Source organism: Arvicola amphibius, chromosome 4, assembly GCF_903992535.2.
Source record: "Arvicola amphibius chromosome 4, mArvAmp1.2, whole genome shotgun sequence".
Taxonomy (NCBI): Eukaryota; Metazoa; Chordata; class Mammalia; order Rodentia; family Cricetidae; genus Arvicola; species Arvicola amphibius.
The window spans coordinates 84,043,361-84,070,564 of record NC_052050.1 but is presented as its reverse complement, the minus strand read 5'-3'; the positions used below and the strand labels follow the sequence as shown (position 1 = coordinate 84,070,564).

General features: G+C 43.0%; 1 protein-coding gene across 1 annotated transcript in view; it reads right to left on the bottom strand.

Moving 5' to 3' along the window:
• Positions 1-27,204, bottom strand: part of Rars1 (arginyl-tRNA synthetase 1) — a 32,969-nt gene extending 5,765 nt beyond the window's left edge. The window contains exons 1-11 of the mRNA XM_042054895.1: positions 27,128-27,204; positions 19,607-19,802; positions 15,605-15,796; positions 13,620-13,728; positions 12,823-12,923; positions 12,327-12,448; positions 10,686-10,806; positions 7,869-7,998; positions 5,436-5,540; positions 1,534-1,712; positions 409-518 (exon numbers count right to left, since the gene is read on the bottom strand). Coding sequence (XP_041910829.1) covers positions 409-518; positions 1,534-1,712; positions 5,436-5,540; positions 7,869-7,998; positions 10,686-10,806; positions 12,327-12,448; positions 12,823-12,923; positions 13,620-13,728; positions 15,605-15,796; positions 19,607-19,802; positions 27,128-27,204 — 1,442 coding nt within the window. The remainder of the gene's footprint in view (positions 1-408; positions 519-1,533; positions 1,713-5,435; positions 5,541-7,868; positions 7,999-10,685; positions 10,807-12,326; positions 12,449-12,822; positions 12,924-13,619; positions 13,729-15,604; positions 15,797-19,606; positions 19,803-27,127) is intronic.

Here is a 27,204-nt window from a genome sequence, read left to right as displayed (position 1 = left end):
TTAGAATTGATAAGCTCCAGCTTCATGCTTTGTACAAAAATGAAAGGAGTGAATCTTAAATTCAACTGGACTCTCAATGACCCACACTTTTTCAAGATTGTAAGCAAAGGTAAATGCACCAAGGGCTTTGAGTACGCTGCCAAGCACGCTGTGTGAAATGGGCACAGTCTATCTAGATGGGGATGTGCGAAGGCAGTCCAGTGCTCTTTCCACACAGAGCACACGCGCATCCCTAGGCTGCATCCTCTGCAAGAGCTAACTCATGGGAGAAGCGGCTTTGCTGAGATTCCATGACAGTGTAGTAGACTCTCAATTTCTTGGTGCTACTGGGGGACTCAGGAACAGGAAGCCTTTCCTGAAGCTCTGGGGACCGGGGCCATCACTGCCAGCTCCTGCCTGTCCACTCACTTGTCTTCTCCTAGCACCACGCCGAATCCAACATGTGCCACTTGAGTTACTTTCGGGTCATACCAGCCAATCATTTGAGCAGCAGCAAAAATTGTCTGGAAATGTACAGCCTACGAAGAGCAAAACAGACAGTGCTTGTTAGTTTTCTAATACTAATTTAAAAAGACAACTGAGCTAGTCGGTAGTGGAGCACACCTTTAATCCCAGCACTCGGGAGGCAGAGGCCAGCCTGATTTACAAGGCTAGTTTCAGGACAGGGTGCTCAGAGATCACATGACAGTCTTGTTAGGCAAACATCATTGTAAAGTTCTCCAAAACAAACAAGCAAGCAAGATTACAATGACATTTTCTACACTCAGGTCTTAAAAGAGGCCAGGCAGTTGATGCCTGCCTGTGATCTCAGTGCCTCAGAGCTGGAGAATCGGGAGTTAAGGGCATATTCAGCTGTGCAGCCAGTGTTGGAGATCAACAAGTCTCATAAAACAAAACATGTTTAAAGAGCAACGGAGGGAGTGGGGACACTGCTCAGCGTCCCAGCACTCGCTACCACATACAGAGCACAGGCTCTGATCCTCACCACAGCAAAAACAAAGTGACTAAGGACAAATTCACAAAATGGTTTCTTCCTACTAAATTTTAAGTTTTCATCCAGAAAGGTAGGGTTTTAAGTTTGTGGACAAATGGATTACTTGAGATTTTATCCCACAACAAAAGCTATATGGCTTTTCTATTTCCATGAAGTAAAATTTCGATGTGTCTATATGTTAAAATTAATTTTAAGTAAAAGCTGAGTCACAATGCCACATTAACAAAGGGGAAACCTATGACTTTTTGTAATAACCAAAAATAGAATATTACACAGAAGGACTTGTGAAAAAAACAAAACCAAATGTTGGGCTGCACCACCATCACCCTGTGTAGCCATGGTTGTCCTGAATTTAGAATCTACCTGCCTCTGCCTCCCCAGGCTAGGAATAATCTATATGTTCAGAAAGTAGCTACAAAGCAGGCTCCAACCCTGTTCTTTCTCCAGTGATGCACCAGTGTTCCGAACTGTACGTTTCTAGTAAATTTTTAAAACTCTGTAAGTGCTGAATGCAAGCAGGCCCGGCAAATTCAACTTACTTGTCCATTGTCCACCACGTAGATAAGCTTATCTGCTTTCTCCTCAAATAGTCTCTGTTTGATAGCAGCTAGGTCAGATGTATCATAAGTAAAGCCCCCATCTGACTTCACTATGGTTAACGGTATGGAACACCCAGGCACAAAGACAATTTTTCTGCCATCATCCACTTGCACAAATCCTAGCAAAAAAGGAGAAAAAAACCACATAAAAATAAAATTAAAAAAACCTTCATCATTGATGTGGGAGAATCCTCTGTTATGATGCGAATATGTTTTATTACCACTGGTTAATAAAGAAGCTTCTTTGGCCTGTGGCAGGGCAGAATATAGCAAGGTGGGAAATCCAAGCAGAGATAAGGGAGGAAAGAAGGCAGAACCAGGGAGATGCCATGTGGCAAGAGGTAACAAACCACAAGCCTTGTGGTAAAATATAAAATAACAGAAATAGGTTAATTCAAGATGTAAGAGTTAATTGATAAGAAGCCTGAGTTAATAGGCTAAACAATGTTGTAATTAATAGTTTCTGTGTGATTATTCGGGCCTGGTGGCTGGGAATGAAAAAGCAGTCTCCGTTTACACATTACCAAAGCTAAAAGAGCCTCCCTGAAAGCAGAATCCTAGTTTATTCTAGGACCACATAAATACTTAGCCATTTTAAGAACATTTTGTTATTTAAAAAAGTAAGTTTATATTTTTTTGCGTGTCAGAAAGTGAGGGTGGTACATGTACTACAGTGTGAGTATGGAGGTCAGAAGATACCTTCTGGGAATTGGTACCCTCCTCCTCCTCCTCCTATGTGGGTCTCAGGGACTAAACTCAGGACACCAGGCTTGGCAGCAATCCCTCTACTGCAGAGCTTTCTCACCAGCCCTGAGTATTTTAAAAGGTGATTACAGAGCTGAGGAATAATTTACTCCCACATGATCTACTGCCGATACTGATTTCAGGGCGCAGGGTCAACACGATGGCAAGGCTCTGCACCCACAGCACACCTGGTCAAACTCTGCCACCACACCCAGTGGAAGCATCCACTCAACAGACAAAATATGAACATATGTGCTTTTCTGGGTGGAATCATGACCTTCCTCTGGATATGTTCGAACATAGCAAGATTTGGTATCTGGAATAAGGAGCGGGAAGAAATAAAAAGTGCACGTGCTTATAGTGAAAAAGTAATGTTCTCAGACCCAAGCAAAGTCAGGAATAGAAATGAACTTTCTAACAGCTACATTTGACTTATGTCACTTATAATATCGAGTCCCAACTTTAATGTTTATAGTAGCTACAGTCACTATGCAGATTATTTTACCATACTACTTACAGTTTAGGAAACAGACTCATAGGTAGTAGCTAAAACTACAGTCCATGAAGGAAGACTGCCTGTGTGTAAATTTCAGGTTCATTGCCTTTGGGCCCAGACTTCTCTGTGCTGATAAGGGCTGAGCACAGAACTAGGAGTTATGTATGACAGCATTTCTAGGGCTGGAGAGATAGCTTAGTGATTAAGAGCATTGACTGCTCTTCCAGAGGGCCTGAGGTCAATTTCCAGCAACCACATGGTGGCTCACAACCATCTGTAATGAGATCTGGCCTTCAGGTCTACACACAGCTGACAGAACACTGTGCACATAATAAATAATTTAAATCTTAAAAAAAAAAAAGACAGCATATCTAAGACCCTCTGTTCAATCTTTAGTTCCACAATGCCAACAAAACCCCATGAATATTGTTTTATTATCTTCAAAGTGTGGTTCCCAGTCTCCACTTCCACATTCAGGCTTCAGGGTTGAAGGATGGCTCAGTTGTTAAGTTAAGAACACTCGTTCTCTTGCAGAAGACTGACCTGGGCTCAGTTACTAACGGTCACAGGACAGACAACTCACAACTGACTCTTACCCTAGTTCCAGGGAATCTGATGCCCTCTTCTGGCCTCCATGGGTGTGCACATGGTGTGTGCTCTCGATAAAGCTATATACATTTTTTATTTATCAAGACAGGGTTTTTCTGTGTAGCCCTGGATGTACTGGAACTCAGAGATCTGCTTGTCTCCCAAGTGCTGGTATTAAAGGTCGGCACCACTATGCCTGGCAAGATATATAAGCCTTTAATGAAAAGATCATGAACCGTGGTAAATTTGAGACCAGACTGGAGTATGCAGTGAAACCCTGTCACAAAACTCCGAAATCACGGGGCAAACTTTTGCACAATTCCAATTAAAAAATGGAGAGGAATGATAACTACGACCAGAGTCACAGTCACCAACAGCTACTAAAACTACAGGGCAAAGTGTGACAGATGTACAGTCGACCTAAACCAAGACAACTAGACATTGCTTGTATTCTTGAAAAAAGCAAACCAGACTGAATGAATCCTCTTTAAAAATACAGGCAGATGCAGGTTGGTGGTGCGCATGCCTTTAATCTCAGGCAGAGAGAGGAGGATCTGAGTTTGAGGCCAACTTGATCTACAGAACGAGTTCCAGGACAGCCAGGACTGTTACACAGAGAAATACTATCTCAAAAAACAAACAATAAAACTCAGATAGAACCAGGTATTGTGGTTCATGCCTGTAATCCCAGCATTTAGGAAGCTGAGGCAAGAGAATCATTAAGTTGAGGCCAGCCTGGTATACAAAGTGAGATTGTTATGCCAACAGGATGAATTCTATAAACCTTCTTTCTTTAACAATAAAAAAAAAATACATCCAGGCATGGTACTGCAATGCCTGTAATCCCAGTACTCTGGGGGCAGAAAGGGGAGGAGTGTCACAAATTTGAGGTCAGCATGGCCTATAAAGTTCCAGACTAGCCAGGGTTCCTTACAAAGCAAGAAAAAAAAAAAAGTACGCAGAAAAAGGAGGGCTACTATGTATTAACAGACCACAAATAAATGTAATATTCAGACTCTGAGAAAAAACCCTATGATTAAAAATTTATAAAGCTGGACATAGTTCAAACATACATTTGGAAAGCTGAGGCAGGAGGAAAGTGAATTTTAAACCAGCTTGTGGATTCAGAGAGACCCTGTATTTGAATATCAAATTAAAATAAGTCCCATTGGGACATCTGAATTGCCTACTGAATGGCATTAAGATATTACTGTTGGGCGGTGGTGGGGCATGCCTTTAATCACAGCAACTCGGGAGGCAGAGGTAGGTGGACCTCTGTGAGTTTGAGGCCAGCCTGGTCTACAAGAGCTAGTTCCAGGAGAGGCTCCAAAGCTACAGAGAAAGCTTGTCTTGAAAAACCAAAGAACGAAAAGAAAGACATTCTTGCCCAGGCTGATGCACAGCAGCACATGCTTTCCTAGCATGCACATGTCTTTGGGTTCCATCAGATTGGGGACGAGAAATTATTACCAAACATGAAGGTTTACACTTGTTATCTCAGCATGGGGAGACAGAGGCAGAACAATTTCTGAGTTCAAGGTCACCGTGGTCTACGTATTTAATTTGAAGCCAGCCAGGGCTCCATAGCAAGACCCTGCCTCTATCACACACAGAGAAGGAAATTTAGGGAGACAGTGACGCCGGAGTTTCTGGAGGAGTAGACACAAAGCACACGTCCTTTCAGAGACAGCGGGAGACAGCATGGCGTAAGTGTGTGGGTAGAACAGGGTGTGGTCTAGCTTTACTATATAACTGCTGACATTGTGTGATGAGTTTGTCTTCTGTAATCATAAATTTCATTCTATTTTTGTCTGCTTGCAAGTTTCAGTGATAATAAAGGACCCAGGATCGATACCCAGCACCCACGATGGTTAGCAACCACCCGTAGCTCCAGTACTAAAAAATCTGGCTGCTCTCTTCTGACCTTTGCTCATACACATGAACACACACACACACACACACACACACACTAAACCCAAAATAAATCTAAAATGTAAAAGGATGTAATGCCTACCTTTATCTTCAAATTCCTTTACAATATCATTCATCCTATCTTGATAGAAGGATTCTCCTCTCTCTATTAAAGTGATGTCCAATGCATCATAGATTTTCTGAAACTCTAGAAAATATCAAATATAGTAAATGAATAAATATTTAAGCAAAGCGGGGGAAACCACACCATTTAGGAAGCTTTATAACTGGATGTAACACAAACAGAAATTAGTAACACTGAATATGTACAACACAGACAGTATATGTGTGCCACCACTGGGGAAGAGAATATGGTGCCATATATGAAAACACTAGGCCGTAGGTACAGCTCAGAGGCTCAGCACGGGCTTAGCCAGCCCCTCACCCAAAACATCATTACTAATTTTTTTTTGTCTATCTATAAGAAAAACACCCTTTCTAAAAATGTAAGTGAGGGTTACAGGTGCAGCATTTATGGGGCTCTGGTTCAGTCTTCAGCACCAAATAAAGTAGCGTGCTTATGCATGCCCATGATCCCAGCCCAGGTAAAGGGAGAAAGAAGACCAGAGCAGCCATTTTGAAGATAGGCTGGACTACATGAGAACACTTCTCTAAACAGATATGAACTCAAATATGGTATTCTGGATTTCCAGCCCAACTAAGGAAATCTAGCAAAGGGATGTTTCAGGCCAGGAATTCAAGATTATCTTTGACAAACCAAGAAGACCCTATTTCAAAGTCAACCTGGACACAGTAGAATACTCTTATAATTCTAGCATTAAGCAGAAGGACGGTGAGCTAGCTCAAGGTTAGTTTAGGCTATACAGCAAATACCTACTCAGAAGCAAAAGACAACAATAGTATATATTTAAAAAAGGAAAAACCAGGCTACACATGGTAGCACATGCCTTTAATCCCAGCACTCAGGAGGCAGAGGGAGGCTGATCTCTGTGAGTTCAAGGCCAACCTGGTAGTGAGTTCCAGGACAGTCAGGGTTATGCAAAGAGAAGATCCCAACACAAACATCACCTAGCTGGTGATGAAAACATTTATTCAGCTTTCTGTTTGGTACCCCTGACTAGTTGGTGAAGAAAACATTTATTCAGTTTTCTGTTTGGTATCCTGACTTGATTCTCATTTACAAATGACACAGCATTTCCTAAGTGCAACACTTTCATACCTTAAAATCTAGGTTACAAAGCAGTCATCAATAATCTTTGCAAAAGGCCTATGGTGATATTCATTCATTTACCAGTCAAAGTGGTCTTTTAAATTGATTTTGTGAAACCAAACATGGTGGCAAATGCCTGTAATCTAAGTACATGAGAGGCAGAGGCACTGTGAATTCAAAGCCAGCCTGGGATTGAACTGAGACAAAGACATAGACAGCCAGCCTTGTCTCAAAGACTGGCATTTGATTTTAATCTTTGGAACCCATGTGATGGAGAAGCCTTGTCAGCCAATTATCTTTAAGAGGTAGTCCAAGTTAAGGCGTGGCTTTCTGGGATGGGGGACGACCTGTGCATGACCCAGGTGCCCCCTCCACCCCGTGATTTCTTTGGGGCACAACTGAGCTTGGACTTCTCGTTCCTGTTTCATGAGTTTTCCCCTTATAATAAATAAAAGTATAACTGTTTTTATCCTTTAGCTAGCCTGATTATTTCCCGAATCAAGCTAGTTTCTACACCCGTGTAAAAACCTGGATGTATGGGCTGAGACGGCTTAGCAATTAAGAGCATATACTGCTTTTGTAGAACCTAAGCTCAGTTCCCAACACCCATGTCAGTAGATTCACAATGACCTGTAACCCCAGTTCCCAGGGATCCAACACCTCTGTCTGGTTACTACAGCCACCAACAAAGACATGCATCATTTAAAATAAAATAAATTATATGCTGGGAATGGCAGCACATACTTTTAATTCCAGCAGTCTGGAGGAAGATGGGTCTCTGAGTTTGAGGCCAGCAGGTGTATACAGTAAATTCTCGGATGTGATGGTATGCATCTGTAATCCCAGTATCCTACAATGAGATGGATTTGGATTTGTTTTTCAGGGTTTCTCTGTGTAACTGCCCTGGATGTCCTGGAACTCACTTTGTAGACCAAATTGGCCTGGAATACAGAGATCTACCCGACTCTGCCTCCCAAGTGCTGGAATTAAAGGCGTGCGCCACCACCACCTGGCTTGCTACAATGAGCTAGGATAACTGAGGCCACGATAGCCTGGAGCACAGCATGAAGCACAGCAGAAACAATACAACAGATCCTGCCCTATAACGAATAAGGAGAACAGATTCCCCAAAGTAGCCCTTGTCCTCTGATCATCAGGTGGGCTATGTGTCAAAGCACACACCCGAGTTCACACAATTAATTCAGAAAAGTAGATGGGAGGTTTGAGAAACAGGCAAACAAGCAAAACCACACAAAGACCCCAATTACAAAAACCTAGTTATCAATCCCGAATAAAAACACTCACCTGCACGGGAGACATCACAGATGAGGTTCCAGGCCTTTATGAAATCTGGGTTTTTACTCTGCAGTGAAACAACACATTGATAGGCTCGCTTCTTAAATTCCTCCTCAGTATCAAACCTCTTCTTAGATTCCTGTTAAGAGATTTGTAAGATCCAATCATGTTGCTCTAGATAAAGAATGTACTCATTTCTGTACATATGCACCATAAGAAATAGACAACTGAGAATGTAAGTGCTCTACATCAAAGATAAGAAGAATACGAGTTTCTAAAAACAAATACAAAAACCAAAGTAAACCAGTGTGGTGGAGCACTTTTAATCCTAGCACTAAGGGGTTAGAGGCAGTAGGTTCCAGAGAGGTACGGACACAATTGTTCTCTAATACCCTGTTCTCTAAAACACCCAAGCCAACCAACAGAAAAGCACACCCTGCAAGAGTGCAACGATTGGCAACAGCTGAACTGGGAAGATAGCTCAGTAGATATAAAGTGTCCCCTAACCTGGAGGGAACAATAGTTCTATCTCCAGAATCTAAGAACAGCTGGGCCGTCTTGACAGCCACCTATAATTCTGACAGGGATTGGTGTGTATGTGTGTGTGTGGGGGTGGGGGGAGACAGCTAGACTAGACAGAACTCAAGAGATCCCGATCTTACTAAAAAGTGATCAAGAAAGATACCAGATGTTAACTCAAGCCCACACACACTCGAGTATGTGAGACAAACAGCCTAGATTTTTTAACAATGAAATTATTTTTTCTTAAATATACCAAACTCAACTGAGCACATAGCTCCTACTTATAACTCTAACATTCAGGAGGCAGCCAGAACACCAACTTTACAGGCCAGTCTAGTCTCAAACCGTCTCAAAATCAAACCCACAAAAGCATTCAATGTTTCATTTTTATTTTGGTAACACAGCTTTCTCACTTTACGGTATGCTTCCTAGTGTTTCTCTACAAATACATCGTTCAAGAACAATTGGGGCGAGTAAGCTGGTTTAGTTAGTAAAGGCGCTTGCTGCCCAGCCTAAGTACGCGAATTCAATTCCCAGGACCCACATGGTAGGAGAAAACTGAGTCTCACAAGTTGTCTTCTGGCTTCAGTGCTCACTCTAGGCATACAAACAAAACAAAACAAAAAAACAAAAACAAACTAAAAAACACTGGAAAACTGATTCATTACCAAATCAGTAAATTTTAGTAATGTACTGTTGGGAGCAGTGAGACCCCAGATCCTGAATTTCTTGTAATCCCCTGATCTGAGTACCTACAGCTGTTCTGAGCACGAGACCTTCAGGAGTTCCTGATGGCAGGAGAGTGGTTTCTGGTGGGTTTGGCTGGGGCGTGGCTGTCTCTATATAATCTGCCCCTGAACACAATAAAGGGGGCATTCTTGGGGAATTCAAGGATGACCCGTGTTGCTGTCTCTCTGTCTGTGTGTGTCTGTGTATTTTAACCTCCTGCCCCTTGCCCGAATCTTGCGAACTGGGTGCCAGCGCACCAAAAGCAGACACGGGGGCGCGGCGCGCGGCAACTGGAGGTCTCCACCGAGATAGTGGCAATGTACTGCAAAATCATTTATATTAGCAAATCTGTTTCACTATATCCAAAAACAATTTAACATGATTAGTTATTTTTAAATTTTTACTAGAAAACATCAAAACTCAAGTGTTTGCTTTTTAATCCATTAGTCTAACTCTTGGTTCATTTATCACAAGAAAAATGATTTTGAAAATACAAGACTGTATGTACAATACTGCTTTATGGGGAAGAGTCACAGAAAATTTTCAGTAGATGGATAAAAACTGCAGCATGCCAATCCAGAACGCTGACCAAAGTCAACACACAATTAAGATAGGGCTGGACTCACTATTACAGCTGAGGTTAATTTTGAACTCTAGATCCTTCTGCTCCCACCTCCCTGGTGCGGAGATTACAGGCATTTGCCCCCACACCCAGGCATATGTTTGTCTTTTAAAAACTGCTCTGGAAGATAGCACAGTGGATCAAGGTGCTTGGCTGATGAGTCAGACAGAGTTCAAACCTAGGACCCACAGGGCGAGAACTGATTCTTACAGGGTGTGCCTGGACCTCCACACACAGACAATGATGTACAACCTACCCTAAGATGCAAGCATAATAAAATCAAAAAACTTAAAAACACTACCACCACTTGGTTTCAGCCAGGTGTACAGTCAAGCTCCTGCGAGGCTGAGGCAGGAAAGTGCCATGAGTCTAAGGGAGTGAGGGAGTCAGGTCCCTGGAAGAACAGCTGAGCCATCTCTCCAGCCCATCAATTTTTAATATAGATCAATAAACCAAACAAAGACATGCAATGGGGTGTAGGGCAGCTATTTCTATGATTACACCCAAAAGTAAATGGACATTAGTGTGGTTGTTTCCAAGCACACAAGTTATCTATGAGTGAAAATGAATTCGGGTTTTCGAGTAAGTGAACTTTGTGGATCAGCTTTTACTTTCACCCAGGCAATGCAGCATTACCAAGGTAGCCACTGTATGTGGAAAATATTATTGGTAAGGATTTGTCTTTTCTGTAAAAGATTTTGTTTGAATTATGTATGTGTGTTCCTGTGTGTGGGTTGTGCACCTGGAAGCCACAGAAGGCACCAGACCCCTACAGCTAGAGTCAGAGAAGCAATTCAGAGACACCTGTGCGGGTGCCGGGACCAGATCTCAGGTCTAAACATTTGGCCAGGTCCACCTTATTCTTTTCAGCACAAAGTAACTTCCACTGTGGTTTTGAACTTCCTCTGGGAAAAGGGCAGCAGACATACAATTACACAACAATTGTGCCAAACCTTATAAAAGGCCTGAAGATCCCCGATAGGAGGCGAAACTGTCAGATAATCTGGAAACTGATCTTGTAGGTGAGCGATGAGCATGCCAAACTGGGTCCCCCAGTCTCCTACATGGTTTATCCTAATACCAACCAGAAAACAAGAAGTTAAAAAACAAACAAAAAAAACTAGCAATTAAATTAAACGTATACTCCATTAGAAGTCATAACATCTAAGTGTCAATCTGCCACTCTAGTAAAAGTTGTTTGTGTAGCTGTTTCCTCAATGGGGTTGCTAACTGTCAATTTGTGGAACTAGGAACAGCTGAATAGGGCAAGAACTTAGGATTTACTAATTTCTAACTAATGGGCTATAAACTGCGTATTATGTAGCTAGCTAGAACATTACAGCTGAGCCAAGGCTAGTCACTGACACTAAGCCTGAAGAACTGATTTTGATCCCTGGAAGGAGGCAACCAACTCTCATAAGTTGCTTGCTGACCTTTTAAAGTATCATTCCCCAAAAAAGAAATGTGTAATAAAAGAAAAAAAAAGGAAGAAAAATGTAACTTTCAATCAATTACTGTAGGGGACTTAAAATAAATGGCTCCAAAATGCCAAAGGGTAACATCCTTCCATTTCTGCCTTTAGCGACTGCTCAATCACGTTTCCTTACTCACCTGCTTCTTTACTAGCGCCAGAGCAATCTTTGGATCACATGGTTCTAGTTAGAACAGAATCCCAGTTTCCTACCATGGCCTACAGCGCCCAACACATATCCTCTGGACCACCAGGAGGTGAGTTCTTGTTATATATGAGGCACTTAAGAAGTATCTGGGAAGGCTGGAGAGATGGCTCAGCAGTTAAGAGCACCCACTGCTCTTGCAGAGGACCTGGTTTGGTTCCCAGCACGGCAGTTCACAGCTGCCTTTTTCTATAGTGCCAGGTAAATACAATGCCCTCTTCTGGCCTCTATGGGTTCTGCATGCACATGGTATACAAACTAATGCAGGAACATAGACATAATTTTTTTTAAAAATTATTTATTCTTATTTTATATGTATTTGTGTTCTGCCTGTGTATGTCTGGATGAGAGTATCAGATCTTGGAGTTGCAGACAGTGGTGAGCTAGGAATTGAACCCAGGTCCTCTGGAAGAGCAGTCAGTGCTTTTAATCACTGAGCCATCTCTCCAGGCTCACATAAATTTTAAATAAATAAATAATAAAATCTGTGGAATGAATGCATATACCCTTGGTTCCATAGGAAGTCTACAAAAAGGATGTAAAAAATTCAGATACAGGATAGGGACCAGGATATTTATAAGATTAAGATGTATTTTTATTTATGTATATGATATTGAGTCTGTATATACGCAGGCAAGCCCCATGAAAGCCAGAAAATTGGATCCCTGGCACAGGAGTTACAGGCAATTGTGAGCCACATGATGTGGACATTAGGAACTGAGCTTGGGTTCTCAGAAAGAGGAATGTCTCTCAGAAAGAGCTGTCTCCCCTGCCCCCAGGATATATTTTTCAAAGAGTACTTGGCAAGTGAGTACAAAACAGAACCGAGCTTTTAAGGCTGGGTGTTAAAGATACTTAAAAAAAATAAGATGTGTCATTTTTTAATAAAAATTTCCAAATAAAAGCAAGAGAACACACCTTAGCACATCATATCCAGCAAATTCAAAGAGTCGGCTTGTACTTTCGCCTATGATAGTTGACCTGAGGTGGCCAACGTGCATCTCTTTAGCGATGTTGGGAGACGAAAAGTCAATGACAACCTGAAACAGAAACAAGATTTTAAAAGGGGGCACAAGTATTTTATCATGCTACCATCTGAAATTAAGTCTTAAATATTATTCTAGATTCTGATTCAAGCATATTCGATTATCTGTGGCTCTAACTGCATATTAACTGATAAAGAATCCAATTAATTTATACAAATTACTATTCAACAATACTATATTCAGCAATAGTTGCATTAAGTACCAGTTATAAATCTAAAATGCCTATGGAATGAGATTAAAAAGTTATAAAACACCAAAAACCCACTTTCCAATTACACGCATGATCTTGATATAAAGTGAAGGTCATCCCCAGTGATGGTGTTCGCCATGCAAGTCTAAAATACTGAAGGATTAATTAGCACACAAACCTTTTTTCTCTCTCCAAGAACAGGCAGTTGAACTCCATTTATTAGGAGACTGGTCAACTGTTCTGACACAAAATCCTTCCTCAAGTGGACATTAATGAAACCTAAAAGAGTAATAAAAATGATCAGTCTTCCATTTTGGACGACTGTGTACTCTGAAGGGTTTCTCCATTTCACTTATGCTGGCTCCAGAAAGAGCTGTGGCAAAACTCTTAGGAGTCTAACAGCAGTCAAGACAATCACCCAAGCCCTGAAAACACCCGTCTCGGCATCTACTTCAACTATCACCCCCTTGTCCCCGAAAACTGCTGCGTATTACTCCAGCCCATCCACGTTCACAAATGGTTGGCTCATCTGAGCAAACAGAAAAGGCCCTTCCGCCACAGGCTTAGCCGTTCCCTAGCCCTTTGCTGAGGAAAACTTGACTCAGTGGAAGGCAAAGTAACCCAACCAAGACAGTCACCAAAATGGTAGCTCTTAATTTACAATCCAGGTTATTTTTAACGGGCTGGCTCACAATATATTAAACGCCTGGGACGGCCTGTACGTATCATGCTGCCTCCTGAGTAGATGTGATCACAGGCATGTGCTACCATGCCTGGCAATTTTTTTTTTTTTTTTTTTTTTTCTAAAAACTTTGGTGGCCACACAAAGATAAAGCTCAAAGATCTTGTTATACATGTTAGGAAAGCACTTTACTACTGACTTATATCCCCAGACCCAGCGTTCAAACTTTAAACCTTTTCAAATCTCAAAAAGCACTCATCAATACAGTAATTAAGAAAGCTAGCATATCATACCAGGACCCGCAATTTCAACTTTGTCAATATAGTCATTGTTCGGCAGGTGTTTGGTAATGTTTTCTGCAATTTCTCTAGGGTTTACTTTCTGCTCCTTTGCTTTGAGCATCTACAACACAATGTGAGACAATTCATTAGCACCACGGAGCAAGATCCTAGGGAATGTGCTGACCAAGCATGAGCTACATTTGTAAAACACTCAGGAAGCAGAAGCAAAGCCCAACCACCTGTGAATGGATAAACCAGAGCATCACCAGTGCCCAGAGGAACCAACATGCCCAAACCATAGTCTGTACTAAAACCAGCTCCCTGCCTCCCACCTCTTAAAGACACAACAAAGTCTAGGGTCACAAAGCCTGAGCCAGCAAATCTACACCCCTTCTCTCTCTCTCTCTCTCTCTCTCTCTCTCTCTCTCTCTCTCTCTCTCTCTCTCTCTCTCTCTCTCTCTCTCTCCAGGGTTTTTCTGTAGTTTTAGAGCCTGTCCTAGAACCGCTCTTGGTAGAGTGGGCTGGCCTCAAACTCACAGAGATCTGCCCTGCCTCTGCCTCCCAAGTGCTGGCATTAAAAGCACACACCATCACTGCTTGGCCACATTTACACTCTTAATTCCAAGTCATGAAACTGTCCACTACTGGTGTTGGAGGTCCTTCTGTCTATGTGTTACTTGTATTGGTTAATGAATAAAGAAACTGCCTTGGCCTGATAGGGCAGAACTTAGGAAGGCAGGGAAAACTGGACTGAATGCTGGGAGGAAGAAGGTGGAGTGAGAGGATGTTATGGATCCACCACCAGAGATAGACATGCTGGACCTTTGCTGGTAGACCACAACCTCATGGTGATACACAGATTAATGGAGATGGGTTAAATTAATATGTAAGAGTTAGCCAGTAAGAAGTTAAAGCTAATGGGCCAAGCAGTGTTTTAATTAATACAGTTTCTGTGTGATTATTTTGGTTATGGGCAGCTGGGACAAACAAGCAGCTCCTTCCCTTGCAACACACTATTCAAAAGCAGCACTGTTGGGCTGGGATGTGGCTGAGTGGCTGTGACTCTCTGGGTTGGAAGCTCAGCACAAAAAAGAAAAGCCAGTAAAAAGCTCACAGGAGTATTAAAGAAAAAAGTCTGCTCAAGAGCAAACCCTTCCCAATCAACACAGAAAGTGAAGGAAACAGATTAGGTCATGTGTAGTCAGATAACGTAGCTATTGCAGATAAAGAACTCAGCTTAAAAATGAAATGTGGCTGTTTGGAGCGGCACACTCCAGAAATCCCAGGAATGAGGTCTGAGGCAAGAGGACCTGGCAAGTGACCGTGTCTCAAGAAGCCAAAACAGAAAAGGAAGCCAGGTGGTGGTGGCACACACCTTTATTCCCAGCACCTGGGAGGCAGAGGAAGGTGGATCTTTGTGAGGTTGAGGCCAGCCTGGTCTACAAAGCAAGTTCCAGGACAGCCAAAGCTACAAAGAGAAAATCTGCCTCAAAAAAACCAAACAAACAACAAACAACAAAAAAACAGTCTATAAAGTCGGCTTTCAAAACATTCTAGCTCTAACAAGTAATTGATGGTGATCTTCAGCCATATGCTCCTTTAAAAACAAACAAACAAAAAAAAAAAAAAGAAAAAGAAAAAAGAAAAAAAAAAACCAGGGACATTTGTGAAACCTAGAATGCCCTTTACTTGTGGCAATTCTCCTGCCCCAGCCCATGGAGTGCTGAGATCACAGGCATCTGTCACCATGCCCAACAATAATGTGCTAACTTTATTTCACTTTCCAAATGTCATTAGCCACACACACCAATCCAGAACACAGCAAGAAACACCCAAAACAATACAAATGCGGCTCTCTCTGAGCTTACACCCTGGTCCCATGTGGAAAGTGTCCCTCTCTTGAAGATCCAAGTGTTTACTGTTATTTATGTTCATAGGAGTGATGATGATATGTCAGAAAATCAAGTCAACCAAGGCCAGGCAAAATGATACTTCACCTGAGAAATACCCATTGCACTGTTGCATTGATAGTCTCCAAACTTGGGCTGCTGACTTGGGGTTACGACCAGAGGAGGATTGTCCAGGTCTGGATACGCAGCCTTAATGGCATAGCCAAAGACATCCTGCAGGCAGCTATTGATGTTAATCATATTTTTAGTTGGTCTTCTTTTCCTTTCTGACTGAAGACTCTGCAGACAAAGAACAGCAGTGTCTTAATGAAGTAGTATAACATCACACAAAGCTCCAAATATGCTGAGAAAAGCCAGGACGGGAATGCTCAGACTGGAAGAGGGTTCTAAGAAATTTCATGAGAATCAAGACTGTCCATTCTGTATGCCTTAACAGAACACAAGCAATAAAAAGCAGTGATTGAATACAGAAGAGAAGTGAGGCCCAGCATCGGGAGGCAGAGATAGGCAGACCTCTGTGAGTCGAGGCAAACCTGGTCTACACAGTGAGTTCCAGGACAGCCAGGGCTCTGCAGAGAGACTCATGTCCAAAGGAAACAAAAACAAACAAAAAACCAGAAGTGAGTCATAAGCTGCCTCACCCCAAGCACTGGCAGGGGAAACTCAATGGGCAAAACAACTGCCAGACTATCCAGGACAAGAGAGGAACCCAGAGTGACAGCTTTGCCCACTGTAAATAACCCTGGGTCAAGCCCTACTTGTTATTTCTCAACAGCTTTTAAGTGGGGCATACTCATTTAAGATAGACGATAATTACTCCTATCGCCACTCATTACACCTCCACAGAACTGTCTACCACGAGACTGCTGAATGCAGAGAAGTACTTCGTCCACAGTGCGATACGCTATGCCCACATCACACCCGCCATATAAGATGTTATCAAAACCGATGACAGAACAGACTCCAGAAAGTCAGAGGGACAGCTGGATCTACATATTAATCACCAGGCCAACTAGGGCTACACAATGAACCTCATCTCAAAAAAGGGAAAAGGGCGGGCCTGTGACCTGTCAGCAGAGGCACTGGCCTAGCAGAGGCCTGGATTCGACCTCTAGAGCCCTCTCCACAGGAGCGGGCAAACATGCTTTCCGTGGAGCATGGCGAAAATGCTCCTGTGTTCTAAGAAGTGAACCTAGGGCCTCAAGTGTGTCTACCACTGAGCCACTCATAGTCCAACTATAACTTACAGTAATCAGCCGGGTGGTGGTGGTGCACCCCTTTAATCCCAGCACTAGGGAGACAGAGGCAGGGCAGACCTCTGAGTTCCAGGAAAGCTAGTACTAAGACTACACAGAGAAATTTTGCTAAAATGTTAGGTCAAACACTGAAAAGGGGAAGGAATGACTGATTATGCCTGAGATAAACTGGCAATTGTATTCTGGACTTGCAACACCCCAATTCTCTTCCCAAAAGTCTAATCAGGTCAACCAGCCTTGAAGAAGGTTCAATATAAGGTGTGGTTCTTTCTGGGAACATTTGTTCTCCACAGTATAATTCCATCCATGTTTACAAAAACACCTGCTGACACACAGAGTCAAAACAACTTTGTAAAAATAGAGCTTGTACTTTGGCTGACATCTTCCATGCTAAGAAATTAAAAATATTAACTCAGGGAAACAAATAAGAGCTGGTTTAAGGCTTTTTTCCTCTTCGGGTTTGTTGTAGCAGAGTCAGGCTGCTGAAGCTGGCCTAGAAATCCTGATCCTCCCAACCTCAAGTGCTGGATAGAGACATCAGCTCCCAAACTAGACCAACTTTAAGTTTTTACAAATAATCTTAGGTCCCCAAAAAATCAGTAACTTTTTTTTTTAAACTATAAAGATATTGGTATATATCTTTTGTATTAAGCATTACACATACACATAAAATCCACTGTACTTGATCTCATCCGAATTAATATGTACGTATATCAATTTAAACACTTTCACTTTTTTTCTTCCCTGATCCCTCCTGCCTCCACTACTACCAAGTGCTGGAATTATGGGCATGCACCACCACTCCAATGTTATCTGGTGCCAGGGACTGAATCCAGGGCCTTGACCTGTACTAAGCAGTCTAGCAGTGAGCTTGACAGCCCTTTTTTGGTTTTGAGACAGGGTCTTGTTCCGTAGCCCTTGAACTCCTGTCCCTGCCTTTCAAAAGATAGCATTACAGAGGTGAGCCAGCACATCAAGATCATCTTCATTGCTAGCCACGGTGCCATACTCCTTTAATTCCAGCTCTTGGAAGGCTGGAAGCAGGAGGACTGCCACAAGTCTGAGGGAGATGGGCTGCAAACCACATACGAGGATAGTCAAGACTATATTATATATAAGGCCAAGGCCCCAAATCAAATAAAAACCAAAAGAAATACACATCTTAGTACAATCACCTTTTACTGTAGCTTGATTGTATGCATTTCGTAAAACCTCATGTTATGCAAGAGGTAAAACAGCTCTTGAGAAAATTAAGATTACGAGATTTCTGAAAGTCTACGGGATTCTCTAATAGCAGTACTATTATAATAGCAATCTTAAAACCGCAGTGTGAAAAAGCTTTCTGTGAATATCTAATTAATAAGTACTAAGCAGCCAGACTCTGGAGGTAGAAGCAGAGAGGCAGGTGGATGTATATGAGTTCAAGACCAGCTTAGTCTATCTTAAAAAAAAGTACTAACTAGGTTTATGTCTCTGAAATACATAGACAATGAAGAGGAGTAAGAGAAACTGAGACTGCCATGCTCGTGAGAATAAGAGTAAAATTCCTTGCAGCCAGAACCACCTGGTATGTGCTTTCAAGTTGGGAAGTATGTAGCCCCCAAAGAGGAAACAGGCAGGACGAATGGCTACTGTATGCAATACTTCACCCCTGTGGTTTTTCTTCCTCTCTCTTTTTCAAGACAGGGTTTCTCTGTGTAGCCCTGATTGTACTGAGACTGGCTTTGTAGACCAGGCTGGCCTCAACTCAGATCTGCCTTCCTCTGCCTCCCGAGTGCCGGGATTAGAAGCACCACCTCCATGGTGCCCTCGTTAGTCTTTGTGTTATCTCCCCTACTGCCCTTAGCAGCACGGGAGCATTGAAAAATGCATCTGAATTTTAAAAAGTAAACACAACAGAGAATTCAGCATAGATAAATGCAGACCAAATGCATTTAACAAACCAAATTGTATTTCTTTAGTGAGGCATCCACGAAAAAGGAATTCTGGGTTAGAAGACATAAATACAAAGTAATTTAAGCACAGCTGATCCCAAACAGGTAATAAAAACTTCAAGGGAATGGCTTGGGCAATCCAAAGAGTAACACACACCGCGGAGAACAGCTATGAATGAGAATGATGTAATACTCCGGGCTGTGGCATCAGCAAACCAGAAAGGCAGGCCAAAAGACTGAAGGTAAGCGCTTTCTCTCCTACACTGACAACCATCGCTGAACTACACGGCCATTAAGATAGGGGCATGGCAGTACATGCCTGTAAACCCCCCACTAGAGAGTCAGAAGCAGAAATCACTGCAAGATGGAGCTGAGCCTGGAAGCCCATCTGGGCTGTAGTGAGACACTTTAGAGAAAGGGGTTGATGGAAGGATAGAGACAAAGTTTTGCAACATTAAATGAAAAGAAAGCTAAGAGATGCTATAAAACGTAATGAAATTGTGGAATAGCCAACTCAATAGCATAGAAGTTATGTATGAGTGCGTCTATTTTAAAACATCCCCCCTATTTGTTCCTAGACTTCAGTACCAAACCAAATAAATGAAAAAATTTTTTCTGACAGTGGTAATGATTCTTCAAAACCATTTCTTTGAAATGCACGGGTATAACCCACGGAAGAAATCTCAGCTCCCAAGTCAATCTTTAAGCCTGCATGATGAACCACTGCCAAGGGTTCTGGAAGCCACAGGCCTCACCAATTTCTCCATCATGAGCTGAATGAGTCTTAATTTGCCTTAGGCAGGAAAACAGATTTTTAAGTAAACTCCTCTTTTCAGTTTCTGTAGTGCATACTTTTAGAACCTCCAATAACAAAACATTTTCTTTGAAGATACACTCACCCTTTGAAGAATATTCAGTCTGTACTTCAATTTTAAATTTTCTTCTCGTAACTGTTCCAAACTTGGAGAATCTTCTAAGTGACTACCTTTCTTCAGCCGGTCGATCTCAGCAGTCAGAGACTTGATCTCCTTTTCCTGTAAAGGGAAGGGCACTTTCCCAGTCAGCTCAAAGGAACGTTCCCAAGATAATAGCAAACTGGACCAGAGGACTCACTTCCTCTTTCAGTTCTCCACAATATGTGGCCTGGGTGGTGAGAACGGGCTTTCCTTTTGATGCCAACGGTTTTACTAATATCAGCAATCATCCTTGATAAAGTAAACGTGTGTCTACCTGAGTGCTGGGAAATGAGGGGCAGCAGCGCTGAGAAAATAACCCGAGAAAGTGTGCACTGCAGCACACACCTATAATCCTAGCACTTGGGAGGCTGAAGCAGGAGGGTCGAAAGTTTGGGACCAGTCTATGACAGATATAGCAAGACCCTTTCTCAAACACATTAGTTTCGTCCTCAGCTCAACAAGGCACCTTGACATCGTCAGAGTACAAATTGTCTACGCTCCTAAATTTACGACTAAGGCTACAAAAAAAAAAAAAGGCAAAACAAACAAAAATTAAAACAAAACAAAACAAAAATACCAACAACAAAAAACAAAGCCGGTGAGAGCCGGGGGAACGTATCTCAGCGGTGCTTGCCTAGCATAAGAATGGCTCTGGGTTAGATCCCCAGAGGGACAAAGGTGACAGCACCATATTCAAATCACTCAAGTGTCTTTGCTTTTTCTAGGTCCAAAGTAAAATTCCCACATATTTCCCCCCCCTATTTCCAGTATCGTATACTATAAACGGCTCTCAGCAGTTAAAGCGCTTGCCCCTTTTACTGTACCTTGGAGCTGAGGATTTGCACAAAGCAGTTGCCTGTTGCAGGACAGGTTTAGGCAAAGGGTGTCCCTATCACCTCTCAGCTAGGCCCGGAAAAGAAATGAAGTTGGTCCCACTTTCGCTTTCTAAAGATGTGACATTGTCCCGGACCAAGGCTGGCGGCTTCGTGGGAAGTTTCTGGCCAGGGTCCCCGCAGCACACATCGGCCCCACCTGGCCTTGGCCGCAGCTTGCACACGTGCGCCGGGCTGCAGGGGTGAGCCTGGCTCTCCACACGCTTAGGCCCTGCGACACCCTCTCATCTCCGTGTGACAGTCGCACGACCCAGCCAATGATGGCATTTTCCTCGCCCAGCTAAGAGAAAACGGCCCGCCAGAGAAGCGTGAGTCTCGCAAGCCCCTGCGGGACGTCGCCACCGCCTACGGAAGCTACTGTTGACCCGGCACCGCTTCCGCCGGGGTCCGAGCCCTCCGGCCCACCCAGAGGACTAACCTGCTGGCAGCAAGCCTCAGCTGAGCACTGAAGCAACCAGCCCGTCCATCCTCAAGTCCTCGACTCCACGCCAAGTGTCCGGAAGCGGAAGTGGCTATTTATGGCCGGAAACGGAAAATTCCTACCCGGGTACCTCACTATTTCCAGTCCTTCAGAGTGCGCTCTCTGCTGCCCCCTGGCGGGATCCAGGAAGCACTGCGAGAGAGGCGGGGAGCTGTGTGCTATGTAGCTAGATAGGCTAGCTGATAATGGGGCCAGGGAGGATGGATTATAAGGAGCCGTGTTTAGTTAGGGCTCTCTAGAATCACCAAACTTACAGATGAATCTCCTCTCTCTCTCTCTCTCTCTCTCTCTCTCTCTCTCTCTCTCTCTCTCTCTCTCTCTCTCTCTCTCTCTCTCTCTCTCTCCACACACACACACACACACACTAATTTATTGGAATGACTTACAGGCTACAGTCCAACAAGGCTAGTTGTGAATGGAAAGTCCAAGAATCTAGTAGCTGCTCGGTCCCACGAGGATGAATGTGTCAGCTGGAATGGATGTGCTAGCAAGGCAAGGGCAGACAGATGACAAACAAACCCTTTCTTCTTCCATTATCCTTATATAGACTTCCTCTAGGAGGTGTGGTCTTCTTTTTATCTAAAAGTGTACCTTCTGGGCTTAAGGTCTGTATTAAAGGCATGTGTATTCCTGTAGCAGCAGGAGGCCGCTAGTTTGTTCCTGGCTGCTTAGCCCCGAAATAATCACCCAGAAACTGTATTAATTAAATCACTGCTTGGCCCATTAGCTCTAGCTTCTTATTGGTTAACTCTTACATGTTAATTTAATCCATTTCTAGTAATCTGTGTATCGCCACAAGGCTGTAAAGTTCCAGCGTCTGTCCTCCAGTGGCGCGCTCTCGACCCCACCTCCTTTTCTCCCAGCATTCACTTTAGTTTTCCCCTGCCTAGCTCTGTTCTTTTGCCCCTATCACAGGCCAAGGCAATTCTCCTTATTCATTAATGGTATTCACAACATACAGAGGGAAATTCCACATCATATTCCAGCCTTAAGATCCAGATCAAAGGGTTGTATTTACACGCCTCAAGATCTGGATTACAAGTATGCCCTCTATTTGAATATAGTTCATTCAGATATAGTCAAGTTGACAACAAGAATAGCCATCACAATCGCCTTAGACCAAAGCTACCCAGTGCTTGGACCGATGTGGAGGCATGTGTGTAGACTCTGTCTTCAAGACACATTCCTGGCACAGAAACCCATAACCCACCCCTCTGTTAAACAAGCTTTTTGATATTGTTATTCACATTAATGTGTTAGACACCATCTCCAGGATGGTGTGGATGTGACAGAAATGCATGAGACAAAGGTCCTCAAATTTAGGGGAGACTATGTCTGAAAAGGGAAAGGCAAATAAACAACAGTTTTTCTTTGGGTATGTGTGTGTGTCTGAGACAAAATTTTGTAGTACATTCTGGCTCTCAACTCTCCACCCCTCCTGTTTTAGCCACCTTAGCACAATGATTACAGGTGTGTACTGCCATATGATACTAACAATCTGTCTTAATCACCTTGCGGCCAGGCAACCTCCTAAAACATCTCTCAGGCCCTACTATTTTGTTTAAAAGAGGTAACCCAGGGTAGGTAGCCTTGCACTGTATAGTGGAGGCCCTTTTTTTTTTTTTTTTTTTTTTTTTTTTTTGAGTTTTCAGGACAGGGTTTCTCTGTTGTAACAGCCCTAGCTGTCCTGGAATTAGCTCTGTAAACCAAGCTATCCCTCAACTCACAGAGATCCACCTGCTTCTGCCTCCCTAGTGCTGGGATTAAAGGTGGGCACACCACTGCCCTGCCACAAAGAATAGTCTTGAACTTCTGATCTTTCACCTCCAACGACTGATCGATAACATGCCATTTGCCACCAAGATAGGCTAGTTACCTTAAAATTTACTTATCCTCATCCTAAACACATAATATTTATGAATCCATTGGTCTTAGCTTGCTGGTTAGAGATGTTGTATACTCACTAATTATATTATAGAATTGGAGAGAAAGCTCAAGCAGCTGAGACCACTGCTGTTTTTTCCAGAGGACCTGCGTTTTGATTCCCAGCACCCACATGGCATTTCACAAGCATCCATAATATAGATTCCTAAGGGATATGATGCTCTCTTCTGGTATCCAGCCCAAACACACAGACAAAACACTCACATTACATAAACAACAAATCTTTAAAGATTAATAAATATACTGTTATAATAATAAAGAATACAGTCATATCTACCTATCTTTTACTTTTGCTTACTAGAGCAGGCTGGCCTAGAACTCAAGAGTTTACTGTGTTCTGGGATTACATCAGTGTGTCACCTATAGTTTTCTACAGGGGCACCAGTGGTACCTATATCCATTTGAATATATGCATCATGCATTATCACAGCAACCACTACAAAAGGCAAAAAACTGTGAGGCATAGTGGATCATAACTGTAATCCCAGTACCTGGGATGTTGAGGCAGGAGGTACTTAACCTAGCCTCAGCCTGGGTTAAGTGAGTTTTAGGGCAACCTGGGCTTGTAGAGTAACACACTGTCTCCAGGTAAGGAGAGAGAGAGAGAGAGAGGAGAGAGAGAGAGAGAGATCGAGAGAGAGAGAGAGAGAGAGATGAGAGGGAGGGAGGGAGGGAGGGAGGGAGGGAGGGAGGGAGGGAGGGGGAGGGAGGGAGGGAGGGAGGGAGGGAGGGAGAAGGAGAGGGAGGAAGAAGGAATGGTCACAAACAATTGAGAAATGTCTCCACCGTTACATAGCAGGACCAGAAGGACTTTTGCTTTCAGTTTAGCAAGCTACTAAGTACTTGTTTAAGTATCTGTCACGTGTTAGGGACTACTCTGGCTCAGGGACTAAGGTAGTGAACAAGGTGTCTGGTGTATGAGACATGAAATTAGGGAATCAGATACATACAAATAGTTAACAAGAACTTCTATAATATCAAACCTGTAAGCTGCTCTTTAAAATTAGCTTCATTTACCCACTATCCTATGGCCAATAGTAAATTGATGATTGTTCTTACCATAGTCTCACTAATGGATTTATTTTTTCACATTTATTTATTTATTTATTTATTTATTTATTTATTTATTTATTATGTATACAATATTCTGTCTGTGTGTATGCCTGAAGGCCAGAAGAGGGCACCAGATCTCATTACAGATGGGTGTGAGCCACCATGTGGTTGCTGGGAATTGAACTCAGGACCTTTGGAAGAGCAGGCAATGCTCTTAACCGCTGAGCCATCTCTCCAGCCCCAATAATGCATTTATTTAGTCCAAAGTACTCTTGGAATGGTTGCACTAATGGTAAAGCCAAAGATATGAAAATGGGTTATCCCTAACAAGTAGAATATAAACTTCACTACTGTGGCTTAACATGGTGGATCTACAGCAATAGAGAGCGGATCTCAGCATTGTGGGTCTGCAACACCAGAGAGTAGATCTTAGCATTTAGGTCTACAACAGTAGAGAGTGAATCTCAGTAATTTGGTCACAACAGTAGACGTTGGATAAACAATGCAGGGCTTTAGTTTCCAAAGTGTTATTTTTTTATGTTGCCTTTCAAGTACTGGGGATGATGAACATGCAGGGAGTAGATGTCTGGGTGGCACGTTTTTAGTTTATATGGAACTCTGATGGTGTATTTACTGTGTGCGTAATTGATCCACAGTTTCAGTCAATGTGTAAGAAAGGAAGAATTGGGCAGGACTTATTTTCAATTTTACTAATCTTCTGAGACTGACTGGTCTATAACTCTGGCTGGTCTCGAACTCACTTACATAACCCATGCTGGCCTTGAATTTATGACTTGGTAAGTAGTGGGATTATAACAATGGCAGTGCACACATAAGTAAACAATGACCTGAATGTGGCAAGATAATACATTGCAATCCTAGCATTTGGGAGGTGGAAGCAGGAGCATCAAGAGTTCAAGATCATCCTTAACGACTATAGTAATCCATGCCTGAAATCCCAGAACTTGAGAAGCAGAGGCAGGAGAATCAGGAGTTCAAGGTCAGCCTTGACTATATAGTGAACTAGAAAGCAACTTAGAGTACAGGAGAATGGGTCTTTCTTTATTTCCAGCTCTGAGATTGAACCCAGGGATTTGTGCCTCTCTTTTAGGAGGGGGCGAGGCGAACTTTCATTATATAGCTCTGAAACTTGTTATTTAGAGCAGGTTGGCCCCAAACTCACAGGGTTTTGTTTCACTCTGATTCCTGAGTGCTGAGATTAAAAGTGTGTGCCACTATGCCTGGCTGAGACCAGCCCCTTTTCTTCTTTTTTTCTCTTTTCTTTTTTTTTTTCAGACAGGTCAATTTGTAGACCAGGTTGGCCTTGAACTCACAGAGATCCACCTGCATCTGCCTCCCCAAGTGCTTAGATTAAAGGAATGGGCCACTACTACCCAGTTTTTTTTTGTTGTTGTTTCTGTTGTTTTTTAGGACAGGGTTTCACTGTGTAACAGCCTTGGCTGTTCTGGATCTATGCTATAGACCAGGCTGGTCTCAAACTCACAGAGATCCGCCTGCCTCTGCCTCCCAAGTGCTGGGATTAAAGGTGTGTGCCACCACAGGTGGCTGAGAAAGACCCTTTCTTAAATAAAACAAGACCAAGAGAGATGGCTCTATAGTTAAGAGCAACTGACTTTATAGCACTCACCTTTAATTCCAGCACGTAGGAGGCAGAGATGGGTGGATCTCTGTGAATTTTGAGGCCATCCTGGTCTGACACTCATGTCAGATGGCCCATAATCCCCTGTAACTCTAGCTCCAGGGGATCCAACAACTCTACTGGTTGTCATGGGCTACTGCAGACACACATATACATAAAAGAAATCTTTAGAAACAAGCAAAAAACCAAGGCCATCCTAGACTACAAAGTAAGTTTGAGACCAAACTGGGATACATAAAAGGACCTAGTGTCTGTCAATAGACAACCAAATAAAAAGTACTTTGAAGTGCTGGGGTGGTGATGGCTCAGCAGTTAAGAACACTACTTCACAGGGTGGTGGCGACTCATAATCCCAGCATCAGGGAGGCAGAGGCAGGCAGATCTCTGTTAGTTCAAGACCAGCCTTGTCTACATAGCAAGTTTCAGGGCAGCCAAGGCTATGCAAAATAACCCACCCTGTCTTAAAAAAAAACAACAAAAATAAATTAAAGCAAGCAAACAAAAAAAGAGCCCTGACTTATTCCAGAAGACCTAGGTCCAATTTCCACCATCCACATGGTGGGCTAACAAGTGTCTGTAATTCCAGTTCCAAGGGAATCCAGCGCCCTCTTCTGGTGTCTATAGGCACAGCACCCACAAATATATCTCTCCACATTATATATATATATAGCACACTGAACAGGGCGTTGGTGGAACACACCTTTAATCCCAACACTTGAGAGGCAGAGGCAGGTGGATCTCATTGAGTGTGAGGCCAACCTGGTCTACAAAGCAACTTTCAGTATAACGAGGACTGTTACCCAGAGAAACCCTGTATCAAAAAACAAAAACCAACCAACCAACCAACCAACCAACCAACCAAGCAAGCAAGCAAACAAAGGCACAGTGAAGTCAGGCTGATAATCCCAGAGAGGCTTAAACAAGAAAGTTTTTCTGAGTTTGAGGTCAGTTTGACCTACATAGTGAGATCCTGACTCAAAACATAACCCCAAATCATAAATAGAGATGATTATAATAGTACCATCTGGGATAGGATATTGTAAAGATTAACCAGCCCAAAAATAAACTTTTAAATAGTGCCTAGGAGAAATTACCTGGCACGAGTGAGAAGGAAACCTGGAACAAACCCGCTTAGGAGTTTATTGGGGGGAGGGCGTGCACAGGCCTGGGGAAGTCAGTGTGCAGAGAGAGAGAGAGAGAGGAGGAGAGAGAGAGACGAGGAGAGAGAAGGAGGAGAGAGAGAGAGAGGAGAGAAGAGAGAGAAAGAGAGGGAGGGTGGCGTGGTCCAGCTTTTAAAGGCTTGCCCTAGCGCATGCACACAGGAGTGTTTGACAGGCTATGTCCATACACAGATGATGGGTGTCCACAATATGTGCAAAGGCTCTAGCTGAGGTCCTACGTGGGATGTAATCCAGTGCTGCATATGGGCTCACCCTCGGGCTACTTTAACATCCATGGGGGCCGTTAGGCCACACTTCTGCAACCATGAGGGATTGTCCTGCACATGCAT